Below are 25,907 nucleotides of genomic sequence, written 5' to 3' on the forward strand. Positions count from 1 at the left end.
CAATATCTACAGCAACATGTACATTTTTTTTATACAAAACCTCATTTATTATTATTGAGGAATGAATGCATTTCAGTTTATTTCAACAAAAATCACTTCTATACTCCTTGTCATTATATTCTGTATGTGTTCTACTTTGACACAGCATGATTGATATATCCCCAATGTGGGATGTACATATGTGTGAAGCCTTTTGGGGTTCACAATTAATCAATTACGTGTGCAATGTATTTGTATCAAGAGACATTACGATTAAGGAAATAGCTTTACATTCATGCATACTCTGTTTATCTTACACTGGAGTGGAATAGAACTCTATCTACACATACTTGAATACCTGTATTAGTGGCAATAAATTATGAAAACACAGTGGTACAAGTATATCTCCTGTCATTCTCAATATTGTGAAAAAAAGCTTCAAGTGTGCATGTAAGTTCTTCCTACAAAAGATTTCTGTACTTGTTTTGTTTTACAAGATAATAAAAAAAATGTTTCACTATGAAATAAGTTTAGAATGCATTCATTCAGTGTTCGGTATGCTCTTGAATTTTTCTGAAAATAAGCATGAGTAAAGTTTCCCTCCACAATGCAGCAGTTGGTGCAAAAAGAATCTTGTCATCTTTAGGAGTTTATTACAGTGTGGAAGTATACGAGTTGAGAATCCTAACGTCATCCAGAGGTCTATCATTTGTGTCAGTTTCTACCATACCCATTCTGTTGACCACACTAATACCACCGTAAACTCTGCCGAATATTGTATGTTTACCATCTAGCCACTGTGTAGGTGCCAATGTTATGAAGAACTGACTTCCATTTGTGTTAGGACCGCTATTAGCCATTGAGAGAATACCAGCTCCTGTGTGTTTTAACTCGGGGGAGATTTCATCTGCAAAATGTCGGCCATAAATTGAAGCACCTCCTCTACCTGTAAAAAAAGAAGCAAAATAATACATGTCATTTGAAGCAGATATCTATATATAAATAAAGACATGTTCACTGATGCATGTAGAACTGTAAAAATGTGAAAATAAAACAAGCAGCCTGTCGGCTGAGATAGCCCCGCTGTTAGTAATGCACATTTCAATTGAAGAACTGAAGATATCGTTAGAAAATGAACAATATGTATAGTATCAGAGCAGTCGGACTTGCTGTTTGTAACAAGAAGTCAAAAATATCACTTTTTACCAAAAATGACAAAAATATTCATCAAAATTAGAGAATTGAAGATATCATCACAAAATGAACAAATCTGAGAGCAGTCCACATGTCGTACCCTACATATATAATATCAAAGCAATCGGACTTGCAGTTTTTAACAAGTCGAAAATATCACTTTTTACCAAAAATGACAAAAATATTCACCAAAATTATAGAATTGAAGATATCATCTTGAAATGAACAAATCTAAAAGAGGTCTACCCAAGGTACATATACACCAAGTAATGTAAAACATTGACACGAACGACGGACAATCACTCGTATGATAAGCGTAGCTAAAAAAGTTACTTTCATATTACCAAGCAGTGCAATCGGGATGGCTGAATTTAGTTTGCTTTCAGTTGGTGAGTAGTCACCCGGAGCCCAGACAATAATTGATGATGCACACATTTCCTGAATTCTGATGCCTTACCTGTTCCAGTTGGGTCTCCTCCTTGGATCATAAAATCTTTAATTACACGATGAAACTTGCAATTATTGTAGTAGCCACGCTTACAAAGTTCAGCAAAGTTTGTACAAGTTCGAGGAGCATGGTGCCAGTATAATTCAATACTTATTACACCCATACTGAAAAAAAGAATGAAGAGCTTAAATTACAAAAGATGACTTTCAATCAAAAATTCCTCTGACAATCTTTGATTATTTAATCATGAATATACATGGAGCATGAGCCGATCTTGTGCCTATGATTTCTATGGTGATTAAAATTCACTATAAAGCACTATTGTCATTTGATTTAAATATTTTTTATATACGTCTTGTAGGACTGAATGAGTAATCTGAAGAAGTAATTTGGTGTTCATATTCTTAATTTTGATTTTAATTAGTCTTTTGACCTCTTTACAATTTCAATCTTTTTTTTATCAAATTTAATTTTGAAGTGTTTTTCATGCATAATTAATCGGATAAGAGCTTTAAAATTGCAATTTAATTTAGCATACGAGTATGCTTGGTAATTAACTAATTTACATGCAGAATCTTTACTGCAGCATTAGTTTTTACATTTACATATACAGGGGTATGTCAGTTCTAATATAAATCAATTCAACTGAGATAATGCTACCAACTTTCACAATTCGGTTTTATTTGAGAGCTGTTGTGAAGACAAAATGTTGTGTTTGAAAGTCACTCAGGGTCTCAAAGACCCAAGAAAAAATTCATAACAGATACAAGTTACTGTGATTGGTCTTGATGCAAGATGAAATTCACTGCAGCTACAAATCACAATACTGGTAGTTTTCCTTGTTTATTTGCAATTAGCAAACATTTGTTTCATGAAAATAAAGAATTTACAGTGTTTTCTGATGATAATAAAGTGATCATCTCCTGTTGTATTTACATTTCTCTCAAAGTTATTGTGATAGCTACCAATGAGACCTGGATCAGCCTGAAGCTAGCTTCTTCATGATTTCACAACTTATTGTTGTGTCCTTGTATTTGAAGTTAAACAGATATACAGATAAACCATGATTTAAATCAGATTTTCATTTTATATATGGAATTCAATTTAACACTGCTTTTCACAAGTGTTTTCATCATAATATTTATTCATGATGGCACTGAAGTAAAGATTTCCAAAAATATATTAAAATGTCAATTTCAATATAATTAATATAATCAACTCAATTTTTAATACGGTAGTAGATTTATGTTGTAAGGATACTGGCTAGGCTTTAAACCTGTTTGTAAACAAAACAATAGATTCTTCTGTTAACTTTGCTGCATTTTCACAGAGTTTCAATTTAGCACATTATTTAGCAATATTCATTAAACTGTAAGACTGTTGCTGACTGGCATTCTAGGGTTCTTCAGGTAATGAGGTGTCCTCATGCCAGGAATTTTACCACACACAACTTCAGCCAAATTATAGTTTTGTTAGCAGTTGGTTTCAATGGATCATTTTATTGTGAAACTTTCATATTTTTTCCTGATTTGTAATAATCTGCAAAAAAAAAAAACGTTTCTCAACTTGTTGTATTCGAGTTGTTTTTAAGATGGCTTCCCCATATATCAAATATCATTGGACTGATCACATTTTATTTGATTGCAGCAGACTGTGGTTTAAGCCATACAAATCTAATGCAATTTGCAACCCATATAAAAGAAGCCATGCATGGCACAGTCCCCATTAGTTATCAAATTTAAGATATATAGTTTTGTTTATAGTAATATAGCTGGAATATAACCATGTTAGGAATATGATTATGATGATTGTTTAACATTAAAATGATTGTCATTTGTATCTGATCGTCAAACGAGTACTTGTCCATATTGAGAGATATTGCTCTGGAACAGCATTAATTAAAACAAGTCATTGTCAATGACACTTTCCCATTCCGTTCATATTTGAGTGACATATACATTCAAAGCAGACCATGACCGAAATCTCAGACCACTTTCAGTGGTCTGATCTGAAATGCACCTGCATAGGTAACAACACATTGTACTAAATATGAACAAAATCCATCCATGCATGACTGAGATCCGGTTCTGCATTTGTGAAAATACGTGATTTTGATGCATTTTCGGCCTTAAAATGGCCATCATTCAGCTATTGTTAAGCGGATCATGAAACAAATGCACATATCTATTTGTGACATGATGTACCATGTGTGTGTGAAGTTTGAATTTGATCAATCCAGACATGTCTCGGATACGGATCCAGAACTGAATTCTTTAAAACAAAATGGCAGCCAGTCGGCCATTTCAAACCCGATCCCCAAAAAAAAAAAAAAAATGACGTGCATCAAGGTCCTATTATGTTTAGTGTATGTACCAAATTTGAACAAAATCCGTCCATGCATAACTGAGATCCGGGTTCGGAATGGTGAAAATGTGCGATTTCAATGCATTTTCGGCCTTAAAGCGGCCGCCATTTGGCTATCGTTAATGAGATCATGAAACAAATGCACATACATATTTGTGACATGATGTACCTTGTGTGTGTGAAGTTTGAACTCGATCAATCCAGGCATGTCTCAGATACGGATCCAGAACTGAATTCTTTAAAACAAAATGGCCGCCAGTCGGCCATTTCAAACCCGATCCAAAAACAAAATGACGTGCATCAAAGTCCTATTATGTTTAATGTATGTACCAAATTTGAACAAAATCCGTCCAAGCATAACTGAGATCCAGGTCCGGAATGGTGAAAATGTGCGATTTTGATGCTTATCTGAAAAACAAAATGATTTGCATCAAGGTCCAATAATGTCTAATGTATATAATGTTTGAACAAAATCCATCGAGAAATGCTTGATTTTGATGATTTTTCAGTACAATTATTTGGCCGCCATTCGGCCATCTTGAATCAGATAGTGAAACATTGGAGTGCATATGTGCAATATTATGTATGTGTGAAGTTTGATTGTGATTGGTCCAGGCATGTCTAAGATACAGGTCTGGATGCATGGACGCACAAGGGTCAAAATCTAAGTCCTTGTTTTCCGACTGTGTCCGAGTCTGATAAGGGGTACATTTATATGTATACAATTTTTGACAGAATTGTCTGAAAGGGGTAGATAATGTTAGATTTCATGGGGGTGACAGGGATAGACAGAGGGGGATAAGCAACATCAGATTTTTAGGATTTCTGCAAGGGAAGTATGCAAGGTAAGCAGGGTGGCACCAACAATTTAGTCTGTCCCTGTCACGCTCTAAAAAATGACCAGGGGTCTGGAGGTGCAGGCAACACATCACTGTCACCCCAGTCTAGATCCTTACAAGATAGTCAGTAGTCTACACCATGTAAAAAATAAATAAAATAACGTTATAAAATATATGCAAAGTTGGCCAATGGAAAAACAATTATTTTTAAGGCAAGCTCAGAAAACTGGATATGGCAACTGTCTTCTAAGATCTATGATCGGTTTAGCCGTGGTTTCGCGTCGTTTTGGGTCCGGGAAGGTATTTTACTTCGTCTTTCAATTACACACCATCGTCGGTATACAGCCGGACCCTTTAACGCCGCGAAATCACGGCTATGGTCGGATAACCCTCCCAAAATCTGGTGGTCCGTCCCTTACGAAAGAAAACACTTCGTCAGTGGTCATTATATCGGATTTGATATGTTTATACATGCACAGAGCCAATGAGTTTTGTCGTCGGGAACCCCATGTTTTGAAGATTACAGAAACGGAGAGATCTGACGAGTTCTCTTTACCTTGTCTCAAGAACAGCGAGAGGCGAATTTTCAAACGTGCATGTAGCGGCCATGTTGAATTTTACCCGTGATGCAATTTCATTCAAGATGGCAGCGCACTGTGTGTTGTGAAAAGATATATTCTGTGAACTGTATTGTTTCAAATACGCTTCGTATTTCAAGATAAGTAATTCACAATATTGAAAACCGGGTTGTGAAATTTACAACACCAAACTAAAAAAAATCTCACATCATTCCATAAAGAATAACGAGACAGATTCAAGCGTCTTTCCGTTGTCTCTGAAGTTCAACGCACTTTTGTGTGTGTACACTTTCGTTTGCTCTTCGCGGAGACTGTAATTTTTAAAATTCAAAAATACAACTAAAAAAGCAATACATAAATTCAGAAAATGACAACTTTAGATGATAAGCTGCTGGGAGAAAAAACTCATTATTACTGTAGCAGCAGTGAGGAGAGCGGAGATGAAGACGATGCAAGGCCTTCTGGGATACGTGATGGAGGTCTAGATTTAGAACCACCAAACTTGGATTATAAAGGATATGCAACTCATGTAAGTTTTTTTTAGCTCCGCTGTTGACTTTGTCGAGCGGAGCTTATCATATGAGTGATTGTCCGTCGTCCGTGTCAATGTTTTACTTTTTCGACTTCTTCTTGAAAACTACAAGCTTGAATGCTTTGATACTTGGTGTATATGTACCTTGGGTAGACCTTTCTCAGATTTGTTCATTTCATGATCATATCTTCAATTCTCTAATTTTGGTGAATATTTTTGGTAAAAAGTGATATTTTTGACTTCTTGTTAAAAACGACAAGTCCAATTACTTTGATATTACATATATAGGTACTACATGTGGACTTCTCTCAGATTTGTTCATTTTGTAATGATATCTTTAATTCTCTAATTTTGGTGAATATTTTTGTCATTTTTGGTAAAAAGTGATATTTTCTTCTTGTTAAAAACCACAATCATTTATGGTGAAAAATGATATTTTTGAATTCTTGTTGAAAACAGCAAGTCCCATTGCATTGATACTATGCACATTGTTAATTTTCTAATGATATCTTTTGTTCTTTAATTGAATTGTGCATTGCTAACAGCGGAGGTATCTCAGCCGAGAGGCTGCTTGTTTATAATATCTTGAAGTTGAGACAATTTTATTTTATTCTCCTGATGTGGCAAGTAATACAGTAATAATATGAGGTTATTACGAAGATACCTCAAAGTATGCACAAAGACAGTACAGCGAGAGTATTGACTGACACACAGCGGAGGTCAATCTGACAGTGTACTGTATTTGTGCATACTTTGAGGTATTCTCGTAATAACCTTATTATTATTATACATCTTTTTCTTCCAAGGATACACCATGAGAATATTGAAATCCAAAATGTTTAGAACACAATCAGCAAACTTTCTTGTGTAGAGTCCGGTCAAACCGGAAAATGTAATCATTCCATATTCAGAATTCGCATTTTCTAAATTGGTAGAATGAAAATGCCCCGTAAAATACCGCAAGATTACGGCACGCTGTAACTTATGGCGTGACAAATGTATAATAATAATATTTATAAACTCATAATATCTCTTGGAGAAAATAAATTGGTCATACATAACAAAACAAATAGAGAAAGAAAACAACAAAACATTATTAATGCTCTAAACTCATTCAAAACACAGTCACTAGTATAAGACTGGTCTTAATGAACTGAGCTACGGGGAGTAACATATGATTGTTGGAAAACTAAATTTATCACGTGACTCTCACTACTGGTTCTAAAATTATTTAATATATGAATTTCTATTTTGTTAAATAAATGCAGTCTATGTACCCTGTATGCTGGCAATTCATAACAAAGTGTTATTCATTTTCAACTTTGTTTTATGTATATTGGTCACATATAGAATTAACTGCAGTCTGTTTCTGTCTGCCAGTTTCAATTTTAAGATAATGATTACTAACTCTAAATCTAATTAAAGTCATATCAACAAAGTAGCTTTGAGCTTTAAACTTGTTCTTTAACATTCTGTATGTCCTTAGAGGAACCAATTTGCTTTCTATTATGACCGACAAGGAAGTCAGTAAAAGTGAGTAGAAAAAGAACATTTGATTAAACATTTGTAGGCATTAATATGCCTGGCAAGCGATTGAGCACCACTGCCGGAAATCAAGTTAGTTCATGTGCGAGTTGAGCGGGATTCAAGATATGCATGATTTGTGTTTTTGCCGCTGATCAAAATAACTCGAAACACTATTCAAAACTATTTTCAGTCTGTTGCATCAATTGCATTATCAATGAAAAACATTCCGAGGATGTTTTATGGAGAATGAACTGTTTTGCTTCTCTTAATTTGTGAATTAACAAACAAAATGGTAGCACTCACTGCCCGGAAGTGCACCATTTTAAAACTTGCAGTGCTCTCTATTAATTTGCTTAAAAATAAAAATGTTAATAGACTAATAATTAGCTTAAAATTAAAGTTTGAATGTCCTAAAAAATAATGGTAGAGTTATTTTTTGAAAGAGCAGGCTTCGTTCCAGTTGAGTACAACTCGCAGTATAACATCTCATGATGAATTCACAAAAGAATGGATGAAACACCAAATCAGAGGGATACATATCTAGAAACATACAAGTAATCTAAATCTGCTTGGGGTCTATGTTTTTTGTTGATTAAAAACATTAAAATCCCCTGTAAGAAAAAAACTCATCAACAGCATGGTTAGCCATCATTTTGTATGTTGTTACTAATATAATAATATTCATTTGCTTTTGAAATGGTAAATGATTGCACCACTTCACATACACACTGCTGCATGTGTGTGTTTTTTTTGTTTCCTTTAGGGCATTTTGTTATTCAACTGACTAAGTTACAATGGCAATATTTCTTTTAAAGAAAAGTTATGACTTTATTTTAATAACTAAAAAATTACAATTTGTTTATAGTTGTAATGAAATTAAAGTGGAGTAAAACAGAAAATATCAAAAGAAACAAAAAACAAGACAAGAAATAATTAATATATTTTTATGTCCAAGTTGATTGTTTTGTATGCTACAGTATTTCATTTCCTTAGAGCTTGGTTGGTAGAAAGATGTTTTGGACTTGTGTATCATGTCAAATATTGAACTTGGACTATGAACTCATGAATATTATTCAACATTACAATGATGTCATACTGTCTCTAGATTGGCTGATTAGCATGTAAATACTATCACTATCACAAACCTGTTCTCGTTGTTTTTTTTATAAATGTTATTTCAATCCAGCCAACCAATCAATAACCAGAGTGCAAATTATGGAGCACCTTTAGCGGATAGTTAAGTCTAACAAGCGTGTGTGAGCTGAGCCAATCAAATAAATGGCTTCATGCGATGTAGGCATCCATGAAAATAAATTTTTAGAAAACAAGAGAACAGATTTGTGGTTGTGATAGTATTTAACACTTACATTGTTCAAGGTTCTATGGCTCTGTGCCATACATTGTATCTCAGATCTATTCTTAAATTGGCACCAAAATTGGCAGCATTTAAAAACGCAAGAATTCATCTGTTTACTTGTAAATGGCACTAGAATCATTAGGAGAACATAAAATAAATGAAAAAAATTACAAAACTTCACAATACAAGTTTTGGTCAACTAAGTGTCACCAGTTTCTATTTTTATTTGTAAACAATGTTCATGTGTTGTCTTGTACTGTTAAATTATTAGTTATAATTAACTATAAATATCCTGGCATATTCATTATTCATTTCAATTTTTAATGGTTATATCTGAAATAATTACATGCATTGATTATAAGCTGCACTTTCTGATTTATTCATCAAAGATATAAAACCCTCTATTTTTAATACATATTGGTATTAATAAAACACCTGCAGCTTTCACTCATCAGTCAGGGTACAGCTCGTCTTCTAATGCTCCAGACTGATTGATACTTAAAAGATTGCGACAGGATTATTTCTTTGACTTGATTACACCGTAGAATGATATAACGATCACTGTTGTCAGAACCCAAGACAGACCTTTTGTGAATCCATCATATATTAATGTCACATGCAGCACCTCAACCAATTACAAGAAGATTCATCTTGCTAATGTGTCATTTACTGTGAATTAATAAATGTTACACACAGTGCTCTAGAATTTACAGTGATCTTGTCTTTATGATAATCATGCTGATGAAACAACACAAGTTGAGATGCTTGGTTATGCTTCAGATGAGTCATTCAACTACATTCATCAGCAAATGGTGATTGCTTGGAAGTGTCATGGCATTGCTCCTTATATCTACCATACTTTTTATCACGAAAATGCTGTGTACATCTACAGTGTATGTTAATTTGTATTGGTGTAATAGTCTGTATTCTACAAAACTACTGAATATTTAATACGGTAAATCTCCCAATACAAATAAACATACAATGTATATAAAGCCCTATTATTATTATTATGTAAGACAAATGTCAAACAAGGTTCACATTTATTGCATTGCTTATCTTCAGTAATTCGTTGCAAGATGAATGATTTCCAGTACATGTACTTTACTTGATGAATACTGGTATTAAAAGGACTCACTGACAGCTGTATTTCATTTACCAGAAGTACTGCACTTCAAATAAAACATGATCCCAAATGTTGAATAGAGTTTGTATTATTGTACGTATAGTACATTGCTGAAATTATCATCAACAGATCACAGTGTGCGACTGGTATACTTAAAATTCCATCATAACAAACATTTCTGGCATTTATATAGCATTTAATTGCACTTGATTTAAAGAATATTTCACATATTCATATATGCAGGATATATTATGATACACCATATTTTAAGCAATTGTAGTGTCATGACTCATTCTTTCACCACAATTTGTCTGTTAATTTTGATTTACAGTCACACATGAAGAAACAGCCTGTTAAGCACGAAACACGTATCTGTAGAGCACTTTACTAATCCAGTTGACGTCATTTCTATAAAATGGATTGCTGTTGTAAAGGATACACGTAATTATTTTTACAGGCTACTTTATGTTGCATGACTGATATATGTATGGTATGACAACTTAACATAGCTCAAACCAGCTTGGTTGGAGCATTACAGCTCCCTTGTTGGAAGAGACTTTGATTCTGTGCAATAGTTGCTAAGCCGCAACTGTGTAATTCAATATACCAGTACTATGAGTTTCATTTCCATCACATCTGTCAATAAAACTAGTGAGTGTTTAAAAATACAGTTGTATTAGTTGCATTGATTACATTAAAGTTGTCACTACCTAATAAAAAGTTGTCATTAAATCGGAAGATGTGACATTCTTGTGGTCTGGCAATTCCTCTTTTATTCCCAGCATGCATCCAGATGTTAAATTATGTTTTAGTCTCCAGTGCTCTTTGACATTAATGCATTTATGAACGAGCCATTTCAAAGAAGTCAATAGATCATCAGACTTTTCTTTTTATCGGCCGCTTCATCTTCAGTTGACAGTAACCTGTTGCGATTTATCTTCCCATGTGTCTTTTTTCTTCTGTCTGTAATGATTTGTCACCAGTACACTGTTAGTGTTTTTTGTAGTATTCTTTCAAATTGCAAATAGTCTGTGTTAGGTAAAAGAAACAGAACAAATCAAGTCTTGCACATTAATGTGCTCTTGGACACTGCTGAAAGGCAATTTTTCAGATTACTGGTAATTTGGTGACTTCTTGTAGACTTTCAATTATAAATTTTTGCTAGACTGACAATATTAAAACAATAGTCATTGAAATAGGGATTGAAATAGAATTTTTTCCCTGCATGCATAGTGTGCATGTTGAATTTGAAATTTACCTGCACTAACTTGTTGTGAAATGCACCACTTTTAAAGTTTAAATAAAATTTACGGGTTCTCGTTTGATGCGATCACGAAAGAATTTGATTTTTTTATTTGTCTCACAATGTTGGTTGAACTTATAATAATTAATTTAGGCTTAGTGAATATAATGAGAAAATGTTGTTTCTACATGCACAGCGTGCACATTTTATTTTGCGTTTACTGGCACTATCTAATAATCTATGTGCTTAGTGCAGTGTGCACCAGGGTATTTCAACCACTGAATAGTGGTTGATAAATTTCAGTCATCACAGGCAAAAAGGGTCTTGACAGTTGCATCACAGAGCTGCGACACAAGGGGAGAACACCAACCCCGTTTCGGCCCCTGGTACAATATGAATGTCATGATTTTTAAATTAGTGAATTAACTTTAAATTAGTTTCGAATGTTTTTTTCTTGCTTGCATCATTTCAAGAAGGGAAATGTATACGAGAGAGGAATGTCCATCTTCATTGTTGTCTCTGTTGTACACTTTTCACTTGGGATTACAATATTTCATAAATATACTAGTATCCAATCTTGTTAAAACTTGTATGTATTATTACTCTGAGGTCTAGGCCAAGTTTGATTTCGTCATGTGTTGTGGATTTATTATATGGTATATTGATTACAAGACACTTTGGAATGGGCATCTTTCTCGGTCACAGTGATATTCACAAAAAGTATTCACAATTTTATAACTTTTTATTACTGGCTTCTTAATTCCAACCAATTAGATATAGTGTCACTGCATTTCATCTTGTTTTTAACAAATCAGAAATCACTCTGGATAATATTTATTTTGCATATGTACGGTGTTTGCTTTTCAAGTTTTGATAATTTTAATGGTTGTACTATAATTTTAGTACATACATGTACATTCACATAAACCCATATATATACCTATAAAATATTAATTTATTATGTAATCTGGACAAGGGAAAGCATAATTTTCTCCTACTTCTGTTACTTTATGCACGGATCCTAATAAAAAAGATTTAAAGTTCACAACTAGTGATTTTGCAATATTAGGGGTTCTCCATGGGGGCTGCAGGACTTTTGTTGTTGTTTCAATTATTGTATTCACTGACATTGTATTTACTTTTTCATTTATCTTTCCCCTACTGATTTGACTGTGTTGTGTAGTGTTTGTGTTAATTGTTTTTTGACTCCCTCATGCGAAGCACACGGTAGGAATCTTTGCGGTTAGTTTGTCTGTGTTTGTGTGCTCATCTGTTCCACTGATGTCTCAAGAACCAATTAACAGATTTCAATGAAATTTGGTACATAGATGCTCGGGAATAATGCACAGACCTGATTACCGGTAGTTTTTGGTTGAAATATGTGATATTAATGATCTAATTTGCATAATAATTAACCTATTTTAACCCCAGATTTCAATAAAACTTGATACATAGATAGTCTGGAATAATGCGCAGATCTGTTTGTTGTTGCAATCCGTGCATATTAATTAACTACTTTATTTTGTAAAATAATTAGCTTTTCCACCAATATCTGAACCACTCATTAGATTTTGATGAAACTTGGTACATAGGTGCTTTGAGATAGGCCATATAGACGTTTAGTTCAGGGTTAAATAAACCTACATGAATTTATTGGTGTTCCATAGATCTCTTTTGATTACCACTCATCAAATTTTAATAAAACTTGATACATAGGTGCTTTTGGATAACCCATAGATCTGATTACTTCCTACTTTGTATAAATGTGTTCATGTGACCTAATTAATATGCATAACTATATTACCTCAGGCTTTATTGCAGTCAGGAATGTACATTCAGTGCTATATTGAAGGCATAAGACTAACACATCAGATTACCATATATGGTCATGTGACCTAATTAACATGCGTAACTATATTACCTCAGGCTCTATCGCAGTCAGGGATGTACATTCAGTGCTATATTGAAGACATAGGACAAGAGATATGACTAACACATCAGATTACCATATATGGTCATGTGATCTGATTAATATGCATAAATAAATATAGCTATCCTCGCCAGCTAGCAAATCATCAAAGGATGTTACTGGTGTTTACATCTAATTGCTTTCATTCTCACTATTCCAGTACAATATTACCTAAACGGGCGAGGTTGTTGAGAATTGGTTTAGGCTACCTATTTCTTGCACTGTAGTATTTTTTTTTACTCGCAGTGTTCCCAGTGATGTCACCTTAGACATGTGTTATTGGTAATACCTGAATATTTACATGAAGAGCGCCCTCAATCTACATGAGCCTGAAACTGTAATAATATATTGTCGACTTTGAGAAGCACGTTATCAATAAACTGGTCCAGTGGCACTTGAAAACCACCCACATGACTTGTTTCTAATTGCTTTTTTTGTTCAGATCTATACCGCAGTATTTAACCCTCGATATTTTATGTTCATTGCTTGGCTCTGAAATATTTGTGAAGGTTTTTTTGTATTTAATAATAAAATTTATTTGTATGAATAAAATATCATCACTAGGTAACAGTTAATGGGTCTGCACTAGTCTGGGTAATATGTACTTTTCTCTACTACTACTACAGTTGTACTTTCATGTTGGGAACCAATTATATATTTATACTACCTATCGGTTAACAACTATGAAGTTTGGGAAATTAAAACTTGCTTTTTTATACTGCTTCTCAAGTAGCCAAATCTAATATCTTCATTAATTAGTTTGCCTAAATTTTCCTTGCAATCCATCCTGGCTGAGTATAACCTTACTTTCAAGTACATGCAATTAAAAAGTTGGAAACTAATTGAGCTATGTCATGATGTACGTGATGAGCTGGAACTGCAAGTAATTTCTGTACCTATTAGCAGTCTAAACACCATTCTGTATTATGATAATGTACACCACTCTTATGCACTAATTGCATTGTGAACCACTCTGTGTCAATGAAAATACTCTATCTCTCCATGTATTATTAAAGATGTTCTGTGCCATCATGTCAATTTTTAGTTTATATGAAGGAATTGTATTACATGTAGCTCCAGATTCTGACTCCTGACCCACATTATTAGAGAGGGATCCTCAACTTAATAAAATGTTTTTTTTGCAATAAAGATACACGGATTATCTTGTCAATTCCATCATAAGGACTCAGTACATATTGCTAATCCTTGATAGGGTACTGGTAGAGGTCAAATGTGTAAAACGTTCATTAAGTTCCAACATTCAGCCAATACAGTCTCAGACTGCTTTTTTGAAATTTAACTAACATCAACTTAGCAACTTGGTTTTGATAACTTTTATCAATAAATTTACCATATTGTTGTATTCTCTAAGATTATCACATGTATACGTACATACATGTATCTCCACAGTGTGACTTAATATAGGACAGATTGAAAATGAATATCACATAATTTGATGACACAAACCTTTTCTAATTTATGCCCTACCGAAAGGTTGTTTTCTGAGTTATTCAGACCTTCCAGGTATATTAAAGGTTTGATAACCACAGATTATACTTTATATAGACAAGCTTATCTGTTTATTTTCAGAATTATTGCTCAAAAAAATTCAAGTATAACACTCACTATGCATATGGCATTTGTGCCAAATAGTGTAAGAATACTGTTACATCAACAAAAATTAAGCATGTGCTAAGATACTGGTATGTTCCTAATTTGGTGTTTTAGATTGACGTCAACAGACACTTGGGATTATGTTAAAGTAGCAGCAATCTCGCCTATGGCTCATATTGATAAAAAATTTGTAATTATTTGTGTCAGTTGACGTCAAACTAAAAGAAAATATGGTGGAATTATTTATAAAAGGAACATGTTTTACTAAAACTGCAGAGAATCATATACTGTAACTGGCTTTAATTTCATGAACGAAACACTTTCAACAATTTCACAAGTTGGTCGAAATCAGTAGTGAAAGATACACAGTGCTTTTTACAAAGAGTTGAACTAAAAAAATGCAATAATCTTCAAGGCATGACAATTCCTATCAGTGAAGATTGAACGTTTTACAGTATGTCAACCAGAGCAATCCATAAAATAGAAATCATAATTTATTCACAATGAACCCCCAACCCTAATTAGATATTAGTTAAAGAGAATAACATATACTTGTTGCTGAAGAATTATAACTCTTTGTTGAAAGTAATCCCTGCAAGCATCCTATACATATACTGCTAGTAATAAATAAATAAGCCTGCAGCTGTAATAATATATCACTTATTGTTAATGTTGTATTCACTGTCACTTGTCTCTGTTCAGTATATAATGTTGTGACACCTGGAGATATATCACCTATAAACATTGTCATATAAATGCAATCAATCTATTAATGAAGGTTTATATTTCACCCCCTTCCCCTTTAATTGCTGCTACATGTACCAAGAATATGTTACCACAAGTCTGACCACTTTTGCACACACACCTCCACACACAAATATTTACATACAGTTACTGTATTATAATATAATATTAATAATTTGTTATTGCATCTTTAGGAATACACATTTCTTTCAGTATATAGCAATACAAATATTAATCAATACAAATAAAATACAACAAGTTACTAAGAAAAATTTAAAAAACTAAATAAAATATAATAAGTTAAAATCATGTGTTTTGTTGTGCGTCGTTGGAATGCTATGAAGGTGAATTGTGTGACATGCTTAATTGAGGTTTTGTGTGTTATTTTCATTATAAATTGAAATTTTTCTTTTGGAAATATTATATGTGAGAACAAATCTTGTCGCACTGTCATGTTTTGGACAAACTATTATAAGGAGTAAATGTTCTTCATCTTCTAATTTATGCATATCGCAATGTAGACAAATTTGTTGTTCAGTTCAGTATCAGAAAAAATATATTCTTTTTTACCCCACTGCACTACATTTTTTTCATTTCAGACTGGACCTAAAGGTGTTATAGAAGACTGGAGACAGTTTAAACAGCTGGAAACTGAGAATCGCAAAGAGCAAGAAAAAGAAAAGGAACAACTTGCTAATAAACTTGCACTAACATGTCGTACGAGTGTAAGTATGCTAGTACATTAATGCATTTTATTTCTATGCTCAGGATGGAATTTCCGAATACCTGCCCCTCTATGTAATCAGAACAAGTATGGGGTGCAATGCGTACTAAACATGTAGTTGTAAAGATCATGCCCACATCGGTGATATATCCCAATTCCACAGTAAAATGCCAAGTAGTAGTGTTAATGGTAAACACAAATAAAAATTCAGATTATGTCTGTTTATTTGACACTTTGCTGACTTAACTGTATAACCTACGTACCCTGTAATATGATCGTCCTTTAGAGAGCACCTTTGCTATGCACCCCTGGGAATCTGATCCAGGCAACGGGCAACACTTTTACTTCCATCATTAATTGTTATGTATGTGATTTTATGTGTTATAAAGTTGAGAATTTGTGTGTCGTAACACACTAATGATATTCATCACGCATTAAACCTTGTTTTCATCCATCACCCGCCATGTCACATATTTGTATATAGCTAACGTGTAACATTTGCCACCACTGCAATAACCTACAAACCCTCATGGCATTATGACTGCTCTACAGTCGTTGCGCAGCGTGTGTTCACATTTTTGTGTAAACAATGTATTCTACACATGTTGTATAGTTTGATATTGGTCCCATATTGAACGCAAAGTGGAATGACAGCTGTAGCGATTCAATGTATTAACAATTTTGAAATTAAATATACTTTATCACAGCCTCTTTAACACCATGTCTACTGTATTATCGAACAACAAATTCAGTGACTTATAATTTCATTAATAGCATCATTTATAAGTTCTTCAGTGTCACAGATGTTTGCATGCACATCGTTTTCTGACTGTTATCATGCACACTCTCACAGGCAGAGGATGACAAAGAACAAGAAATGTTGGAGTTACTAGAAGATGAATTTTTACAGGAATATAGATTACGAAGATTACAAGAGATGCAAGAGATTCTTCATAGCACGTAAGTTTTATTATTTAATCATGATTATTGTCATGCTGGAAACCCCAATTCATTTTATTAATTTGTCAGATTGCAGATTTCTGCTGATAAATCATGAATGTTTATGTTCACCCTTCATCCTGATTTGAAGGGTGGATTATTTATTTAATTTGATGTGACTGTTATCAGATAACCAATCCTAGTATGTTCATCTCATTGTTTCATCCAGTGACTCATTGCTACATGTACATGTATATCAACTTCAGTTAGCCACTTTATTTTTGCATGAGGTAAATTTTCGTGTGTACGAACAGCATGAAATGGCTAATTGGGCAAAAAAACCTTTAGAGATTTACAGGATCGTAATCTCCTAAGCAAATATTAACCAAATCATATACTCCTATATATTCTTGACTTTTGCTGAGAGAAAGGTTCCATCAAGTAAATGAAAAACATCGAATAAAAAGTTGAGACACCTAAACTTTTTTCCATTCAAACAATGACTTTGAGATTTCCCTGAAGCCCTACTATTGCAGATAATTTGAACTGAAATTTTTTTTGTTCATTTGATTTTTCTCTTCATATAACTCAAACAAAATAGCGAGTATTTCCTCTGACAAAAGTGTGTTAGTTGTATCTATCTTAAACTGTGAACCTGTATTATAATGCATATCCTCATTAAAGCGATCACCATATGCTATTTAATTTTTAATAAAGAAATTTCTATTAAGTTTAATATTTGGTGTCATGTATAATGATTGATGAATGATAATTTCCTGTCGCAAAACATGTACCATAATCTGACATTAATAAGTCACCTTATGTCCGAGATGGAAGATGATAATACTGAATTATCATATGTCTAATGTTGCATATCATTGAAAACATATCACTAAAAAAAGATTGGTAATTACTCAGCAGTCACAGCTGCAAATGTATGTCCACTGATATGCCAAGATGTCATGTCTTATTAGAATGATTTAATTGAATTGTTTACTTCACCAAAAAAAAAAATCAAAATTAAAGGACAGTGAAAGATTTTGGTAATTGTGATTCATATGACACAAATATAGCTTTAAAGAAACAAAAGAAATAAAAACAAAGAGAAACAAAATTTTCAATGAAATAAAATAAACTATTGCATAAGTGAGTGAATGAAATCGCATTACAATTTGTAAATTAAAGATGCCATTGCATTATTTTCCAGATCAACCTTGAATTTATTTCTATTCAATAATTAGTTTGGGGCTAAGTTAATTCTAGTGCATAACTGCTTCAAATTAAAATTTTTTTGATAAATTGGTTAAATTTTAGGTTTAGTGGGATAGATCTGGATGGGTAATCTACATGAAGAATGGTACTTTGAGCGAAGCAGTTGTGTTTTATAAGATGAAAGATAAGCAGAGGGGTTGGGATTTTACAGAGTGTGTAAATCAGAAAGTGACTAGATCATCAAAGTGCTAACCAATGGATCTAACATTAAGGCAAAAAGTATTAGTTAACTTCAAATAAATTGTTTGATGTTTGACAGTTGCATTTTGTTCATTGTCTGTTAATGAGTCGGGACTAGTCTATCCATAGTTTAACTTTATCAATGTCGAAGAGAGATGAAATCCTGATAGGGTGTCTCTCGTATTTTCTAATAAATATCTTCCCATTTGCTGTCCAGATATACTTCCACTTGCAATGTTCAGTCTCTGTCTTGCATAGTCTCAAAGTTGGTGCAAAAATAAGACACTATGGTACACATAGGCACATCGATTTATTTTTGATTTTGTTGAAATTTAACCGACTGGCTGTCATTTTGAAAATATCAAGCATGTTGTTTATGTTTGGTGTGTAATTATTTGTCATAAATGTTGAACTAAATGTAAATATCACAAGCCATGGTATGTTGGGAATATATTGTGGGAAGGTGTGTTGGCAATTCGTGTTGACAGTGTGTGTGTGGGGTGAATGTGCACTGAAAACTCTTAACTGTTGTGCTTTCTGTATTTACATGTGTTCTAACTATTTTTCAGTTACAAATTATTATCCACAATATGTAGGCTGATATAAAATACCAATCACACATTGCAGTTCATTGTCTACAATGTGTAGACTGAAATGAAATACCAATCACACATTGCAGTTTATTGTCTACAATGTGTAGACTGAAATGAAATACCAATCACACATTGCTGTTCATTGCCTACAATGTGTAGGCTGATATAAAATGCCAATTATACATTGCAGTTCATTGTCTACACTGTGTAGACTGAAATGAAATACCAATCACACATTGCAGTTTATTGTCTACAATGTGTAGACTGAAATGAAATACCAATCACACATTGCAGTTTATTGTCTACAATGTGTAGACTGAAATGAAATACCAATCACACATTGCAGTTTATTGTCTACAATGTGTAGACTGAAATAAAATACCAATCACACATTGCAGTTCATTGTCTACAATGTGTAGACTGAAATAATATACCAATCACACATTGCAGTTCATTGTCTACAATGTGTAGACTGAAATGAAATACCAATCACACATTGCAGTTCATTGTCTACAATGTGTAGACTGAAATAAAATACCAATCACACATTGCAGTTTATTGTCTACAATGTGTAGGCTGATATAAAATGCCAATTATACATTGCAGTTCATTGTCTACAATGTGTAGACTGAAATGAAATACCAATCATACATTGCAGTTTGTTGTCTACAATGTGTAGACTGAAATGAAATACCAATCATACATTGCAGTTTATTGTCTACAATGTGTAGACTGAAATGAAATACCAATCACACATTGCAGTTTATTGTCTATAATGTGTAGACTGAAATAAAATACCAATCATACATTGCAGTTTATTGTCTACAATGTGTAGACTGAAATGAAATACCAATCACACATTGCAGTTTATTGTCTACAATGTGTAGACTGAAATAATATACCAATCACACATTGCAGTTTATTGTCTACAATGTGTAGACTGAGATAAAATACCAATGACACATTGCAGTTTATTGTCTACAATGTGTAGACTGAAATAAAATACCAATCACACATTGCAGTTTATTGTCTACAATGTGTAGACTGAAATAATATACCAATCACACATTGCAGTTTATTGTCTACAATGTGTAGACTGAAAAGAAATACCAATCACACATTGCAGTTTATTGTCTACAATGTGTAGACTGAAACAAAATACCCACCATACATTGCAGTTTATTGTCTACAATGTGTAGACTGAAATGAAATACCAAACACACATTGCAGTTTGTCTACAATGTGTAGACTGAAATGAAATACCAATTATACATTGCAGTTCATTGTCTACAATGTGTAGACTGAAATGAAATACCAATCACACATTGCAGTTTGTCTACAATGTGTAGACTGAAATAATTTACCAATCACACATTGCAGTTTATTGTCTACAATGTGTAGACTGAAATAAAATACCAATCACACATTGCAGTTTATTGTCTACAATGTGTAGACTGAAATGAAATACCAATCACACATTGCAGTTTATTGTCTACAATGTGTAGACTGAAATGAAATACCAATCACACATTGCAGTTTATTGTCTACAATGTGTAGACTGAAATAATATACCAATCACACATTGCAGTTTATTGTCTACAATGTGTAGACTGAAATAAAATACCAATCACACATTGCAGTTTATTGTCCACAATGTGTAGACTGAAATAAAATACCAATCACACATTGCAGTTTATTGTCTACAATGTGTAGACTGAAATAATATACCAATCACACATTGCAGTTTATTGTCTACATTATGTAGACTGAAATGAAATACCAATCACACATTGCAGTTTATTGTCTACAATGTGTAGACTGAAATGAAATACCAATTATACATTTTAGTTCATTGTCTATAATGTGTAGGCTGATATAAAATACCAATCATACATTGCAGTTTATTGTCTACAATGTATAGATTGAAATGAAATACCAATCATACATTGCAGTTTATTGTCTACAATGTGTAGACTGAAATGAAATACCAATCACACATTGCAGTTCATTGTCTACAATGTGTAGACTGAAATAATATACCAATCACACATTGCAGTTTATTGTCTACAATGTGTAGACTGAAATAAAATACCAATCACACATTGCAGTTTATTGTCTACAATGTGTAGACTGAAATAAAATACCAATCACACATTGCAGTTTATTGTCTACAATGTGTAGACTGAAATAAAATACCAATCACACATTGCAGTTTATTGTCTACAATGTGTAGACTGAAATAATATACCAATCACACATTGCAGTTCATTGTCTACAATGTGTAGACTGAAATGAAATACCAATCACACATTGCAGTTTATTGTCTACAATGTGTAGACTGAAATGAAATACCAATTATACATTTTAGTTCATTGTCTACAATGTGTAGGCTGATATAAAATACCAATCATACATTGCAGTTTATTGTCTACAATGTATAGATTGAAATGAAATACCAATCATACATTGCAGTTTATTGTCTACAATGTGTAGACTGAAATGAAATACCAATCACACATTGCAGTTCATTGTCTACAATGTGTAGACTGAAATAATATACCAATCACACATTGCAGTTTATTGTCTACAATGTGTAGACTGAAATAAAATACCAATCACACATTGCAGTTTATTGTCTACAATGTGTAGACTGAAATAAAATACCAATCACACATTGCAGTTTATTGTCTACAATGTGTAGACTGAAATAAAATACCAATCACACATTGCAGTTTATTGTCTACAATGTGTAGACTGAAATAATATACCAATCACACATTGCAGTTCATTGTCTACAATGTGTAGACTGAAATGAAATACCAATCACACATTGCAGTTTATTGTCTACAATGTGTAGACTGAAATGAAATACCAATCACACATTGCTGTTTATTGCCTATAATGTGTAGGCTGAAATGAAATACCAATCACACATTGCAGTTTATTGTCTACAATGTGTAGACTGAAATAATATACCAATCACACATTGCAGTTCATTGTCTACAATGTGTAGGCTGATATAAAATACCAATTATTCATTGCAGTTCATTGTCTACAATGTGTAGGCTGATATAAAATACCAATCACACATTGCAGTTCATTGTCTACAATGTGTAGACTGAAATGAAATACCAATTATACATTGCAGTTCATTGTCTACAATGTGTAGGCTGATATAAAATACCTATTATACATTGCAGTTCACTGTCTACAATGTGTAGACTGAAATGAAATACCAATTACACATTGCAGTTTGTCTACAATGTGTAGACTGAAATGAAATACCAATTATACATTGCAGTTCATTGTCTACAATGTGTAGACTGAAATGGAAAACCAATCACACATTGCAGTTTATTGTCTTCAATGTGTAGACTGAAATGAAATATCAATCACACATTGCAGTTCATTGTCTACAATGTGTAGACTGAAATAAAATACCAATCATACATTGCAGTTTATTGTCTACAATGTGTAGACTGAAATGAAATACCAATCACACATTGCAGTTTAGTGTCTACAATGTGTTGCTGAAATAATATACCAATCAAACATTGCAGTTTATTGTCTACAATGTGTAGACTGAGATAAAATACCAATCACACATTGCAGTTTATTGTCTACAATGTGTAGACTGAAATGAAATACCAATCATACATTGCAGTTTGTTGTCTACAATGTGTAGACTGAAATGAAATACCAATCATACATTGCAGTTTATTGTCTACAATGTGTAGACTGAAATAAAATACCAATCACACATTGCAGTTTATTGTCCACAATGTGTAGACTGAAATAAAATACCAATCACACATTGCAGTTTATTGTCTACAATGTGTAGACTGAAATGAAATACCAATCACACATTGCAGTTTATTGTCTACAATGTGTAGACTGAAATGAAATACCAATTATACATTTTAGTTCATTGTCTACAATGTGTAGGCTGATATAAAATACCAATCATACATTGCAGTTTATTGTCTACAATGTATAAATTGAAATGAAATACCAATCATACATTGCAGTTTATTGTCTACAATGTGTAGACTGAAATGAAATACCAATCACACATTGCAGTTCATTGTCTACAATGTGTAGACTGAAATAATATACCAATCACACATTGCAGTTTATTGTCTACAATGTGTAGACTGAAATAAAATACCAATCACACATTGCAGTTTATTGTCTACAATGTGTAGACTGAAATAAAATACCAATCACACATTGCAGTTTATTGTCTACAATGTGTAGACTGAAATAAAATACCAATCACACATTGCAGTTTATTGTCTACAATGTGTAGACTGAAATAATATACCAATCACACATTGCAGTTCATTGTCTACAATGTGTAGACTGAAATGAAATACCAATCACACATTGCAGTTTATTGTCTACAATGTGTAGACTGAAATGAAATACCAATCACACATTGCTGTTTATTGCCTATAATGTGTAGGCTGAAATGAAATACCAATCACACATTGCAGTTTATTGTCTACAATGTGTAGACTGAAATAATATACCAATCACACATTGCAGTTCATTGTCTACAATGTGTAGGCTGATATAAAATACCAATTATTCATTGCAGTTCATTGTCTACAATGTGTAGGCTGATATAAAATACCAATCACACATTGCAGTTCATTGTCTACAATGTGTAGACTGAAATGAAATACCAATTATACATTGCAGTTCATTGTCTACAATGTGTAGGCTGATATAAAATACCTATTATACATTGCAGTTCACTGTCTACAATGTGTAGACTGAAATGAAATACCAATTACACATTGCAGTTTGTCTACAATGTGTAGACTGAAATGAAATACCAATTATACATTGCAGTTCATTGTCTACAATGTGTAGACTGAAATGGAAAACCAATCACACATTGCAGTTTATTGTCTTCAATGTGTAGACTGAAATGAAATATCAATCACACATTGCAGTTCATTGTCTACAATGTGTAGACTGAAATGAAATACCAATCACACATTGCAGTTCATTGTCTACAATGTGTAGACTGAAATGAAATACCAATCACACATTGCAGTTCATTGTCTACAATGTGTAGACTGAAATAAAATACCAATCACACATTGCAGTTTATTGTCTACAATGTGTAGGCAGATATAAAATGCCAATTATACATTGCAGTTCATTGTCTACAATGTGTAGACTGAAATGAAATACCAATCACACATTGCAGTTTAGTGTCCACAATGTGTAGACTGAAATGAAATACCAATCACACATTGCAGTTTAGTGTCCACAATGTGTAGACTGAAATGAAATACCAATCACACATTGCAGTTTGTTGTCTACAATGTGTAGACTGAAATGAAATACCAATCACACATTGCAGTTTGTTGTCTACAATGTGTAGACTGAAATGAAATACCAATCATACATTGCAGTTTATTGTCTACAATGTGTAGACTGAAATGAAATACCAATCACACATTGCAGTTTATTGTCTATAATGTGTAGACTGAAATAATATACCAATCATACATTGCAGTTTATTGTCTACAATGTGTAGGCTGAAATGAAATACCAATTATACATTGCAGTTCATTGTCTACAATGTGTAGACTGAAATGAAATACCAATCACACATTGCAGTTTAGTGTCTACAATGTGTAGACTGAAATGAAATACCAATCACACATTGCAGTTTAGTGTCCACAATGTGTAGACTGAAATGAAATACCAATCACACATTCAGTTTATTGTCTACAATGTGTAGACTGAAATGAAATACCAATCACACATTGCAGTTTATTGTCTACAATGTGTAGACTGAAATGAAATACCAATCACACATTGCAGTTTATTGTCTACAATGTGTGGACTGAAATAATATACCAATCACACATTGCAGTTTATTGTCTACAATGTGTAGACTGAAATAAAATACCACTCACACATTGCAGTTTATTGTCCACAATGTGTAGACTGAAATAAAATACCAATCACACATTGCAGTTTATTGTCTACAATGTGTAGACTGAAATAATATACCAATCACACATTGCAGTTTATTGTCTACATTATGTAGACTGAAATGAAATACCAATCACACATTGCAGTTTATTGTCTACAATGTGTAGACTGAAATGAAATACCAATTATACATTTTAGTTCATTGTCTACAATGTGTAGGCTGATATAAAATACCAATCATACATTGCAGTTTATTGTCTACAATGTATAGATTGAAATGAAATACCAATCATACATTGCAGTTTATTGTCTACAATGTGTAGACTGAAATAAAATACCAATCACACATTGCAGTTCATTGTCTACAATGTGTAGACTGAAATAATATACCAATCACACATTGCAGTTTATTGTCTACAATGTGTAGACTGAAATAAAATACCAATCACACATTGCAGTTTATTGTCTACAATGTGTAGACTGAAATAAAATACCAATCACACATTGCAATTTATTGTCTACAATGTGTAGACTGAAATAATATACCAATCACACATTGCAGTTCATTGTCTACAATGTGTAGACTGAAATGAAATACCAATCACACATTGCAGTTTATTGTCTACAATGTGTAGACTGAAATGAAATACCAATCACACATTGCAGTTTATTGTCTACAATGTGTAGACTGAAATGAAATACCAATCACACATTGCTGTTTATTGCC

The 25,907-nt window shown here is 32.9% G+C and overlaps 2 protein-coding genes across 2 annotated transcripts in view; one reads left to right on the forward strand and one right to left on the reverse strand.

The window, feature by feature from the left end:
• Positions 1–19: 19 nt before the first annotated feature.
• LOC100370507 (peptidyl-prolyl cis-trans isomerase-like 1) lies at positions 20–5,448 on the reverse strand. Its single transcript, XM_002734499.4, has 3 exons — positions 5,381–5,448; positions 1,631–1,785; positions 20–925 (listed from the first exon to the last, which is right to left on the reverse strand). The coding sequence occupies exons 1-3, from the start codon at positions 5,431–5,433 to the stop codon at positions 633–635; spliced, it is 501 nt and encodes a 166-aa protein (XP_002734545.2). The 5' UTR covers positions 5,434–5,448; the 3' UTR covers positions 20–632.
• The window catches only part of LOC100369029 (phosducin-like protein), a 94,610-nt gene continuing 74,148 nt past the window's right edge, over positions 5,446–25,907 (forward strand). The window contains exons 1-3 of the mRNA XM_078009037.2: positions 5,446–5,931; positions 16,114–16,239; positions 17,092–17,198. Of these exons, the coding sequence (XP_077865163.2) occupies positions 5,770–5,931; positions 16,114–16,239; positions 17,092–17,198 (395 nt within the window). The 5' untranslated portion in view covers positions 5,446–5,769. The remainder of the gene's footprint in view (positions 5,932–16,113; positions 16,240–17,091; positions 17,199–25,907) is intronic.

This window comes from Saccoglossus kowalevskii, chromosome 3 (genome assembly GCF_978046115.1).
Source record: "Saccoglossus kowalevskii chromosome 3, keSacKowa6.1, whole genome shotgun sequence".
Lineage (NCBI taxonomy): Eukaryota > Metazoa > Hemichordata > Enteropneusta > Harrimaniidae > Saccoglossus > Saccoglossus kowalevskii.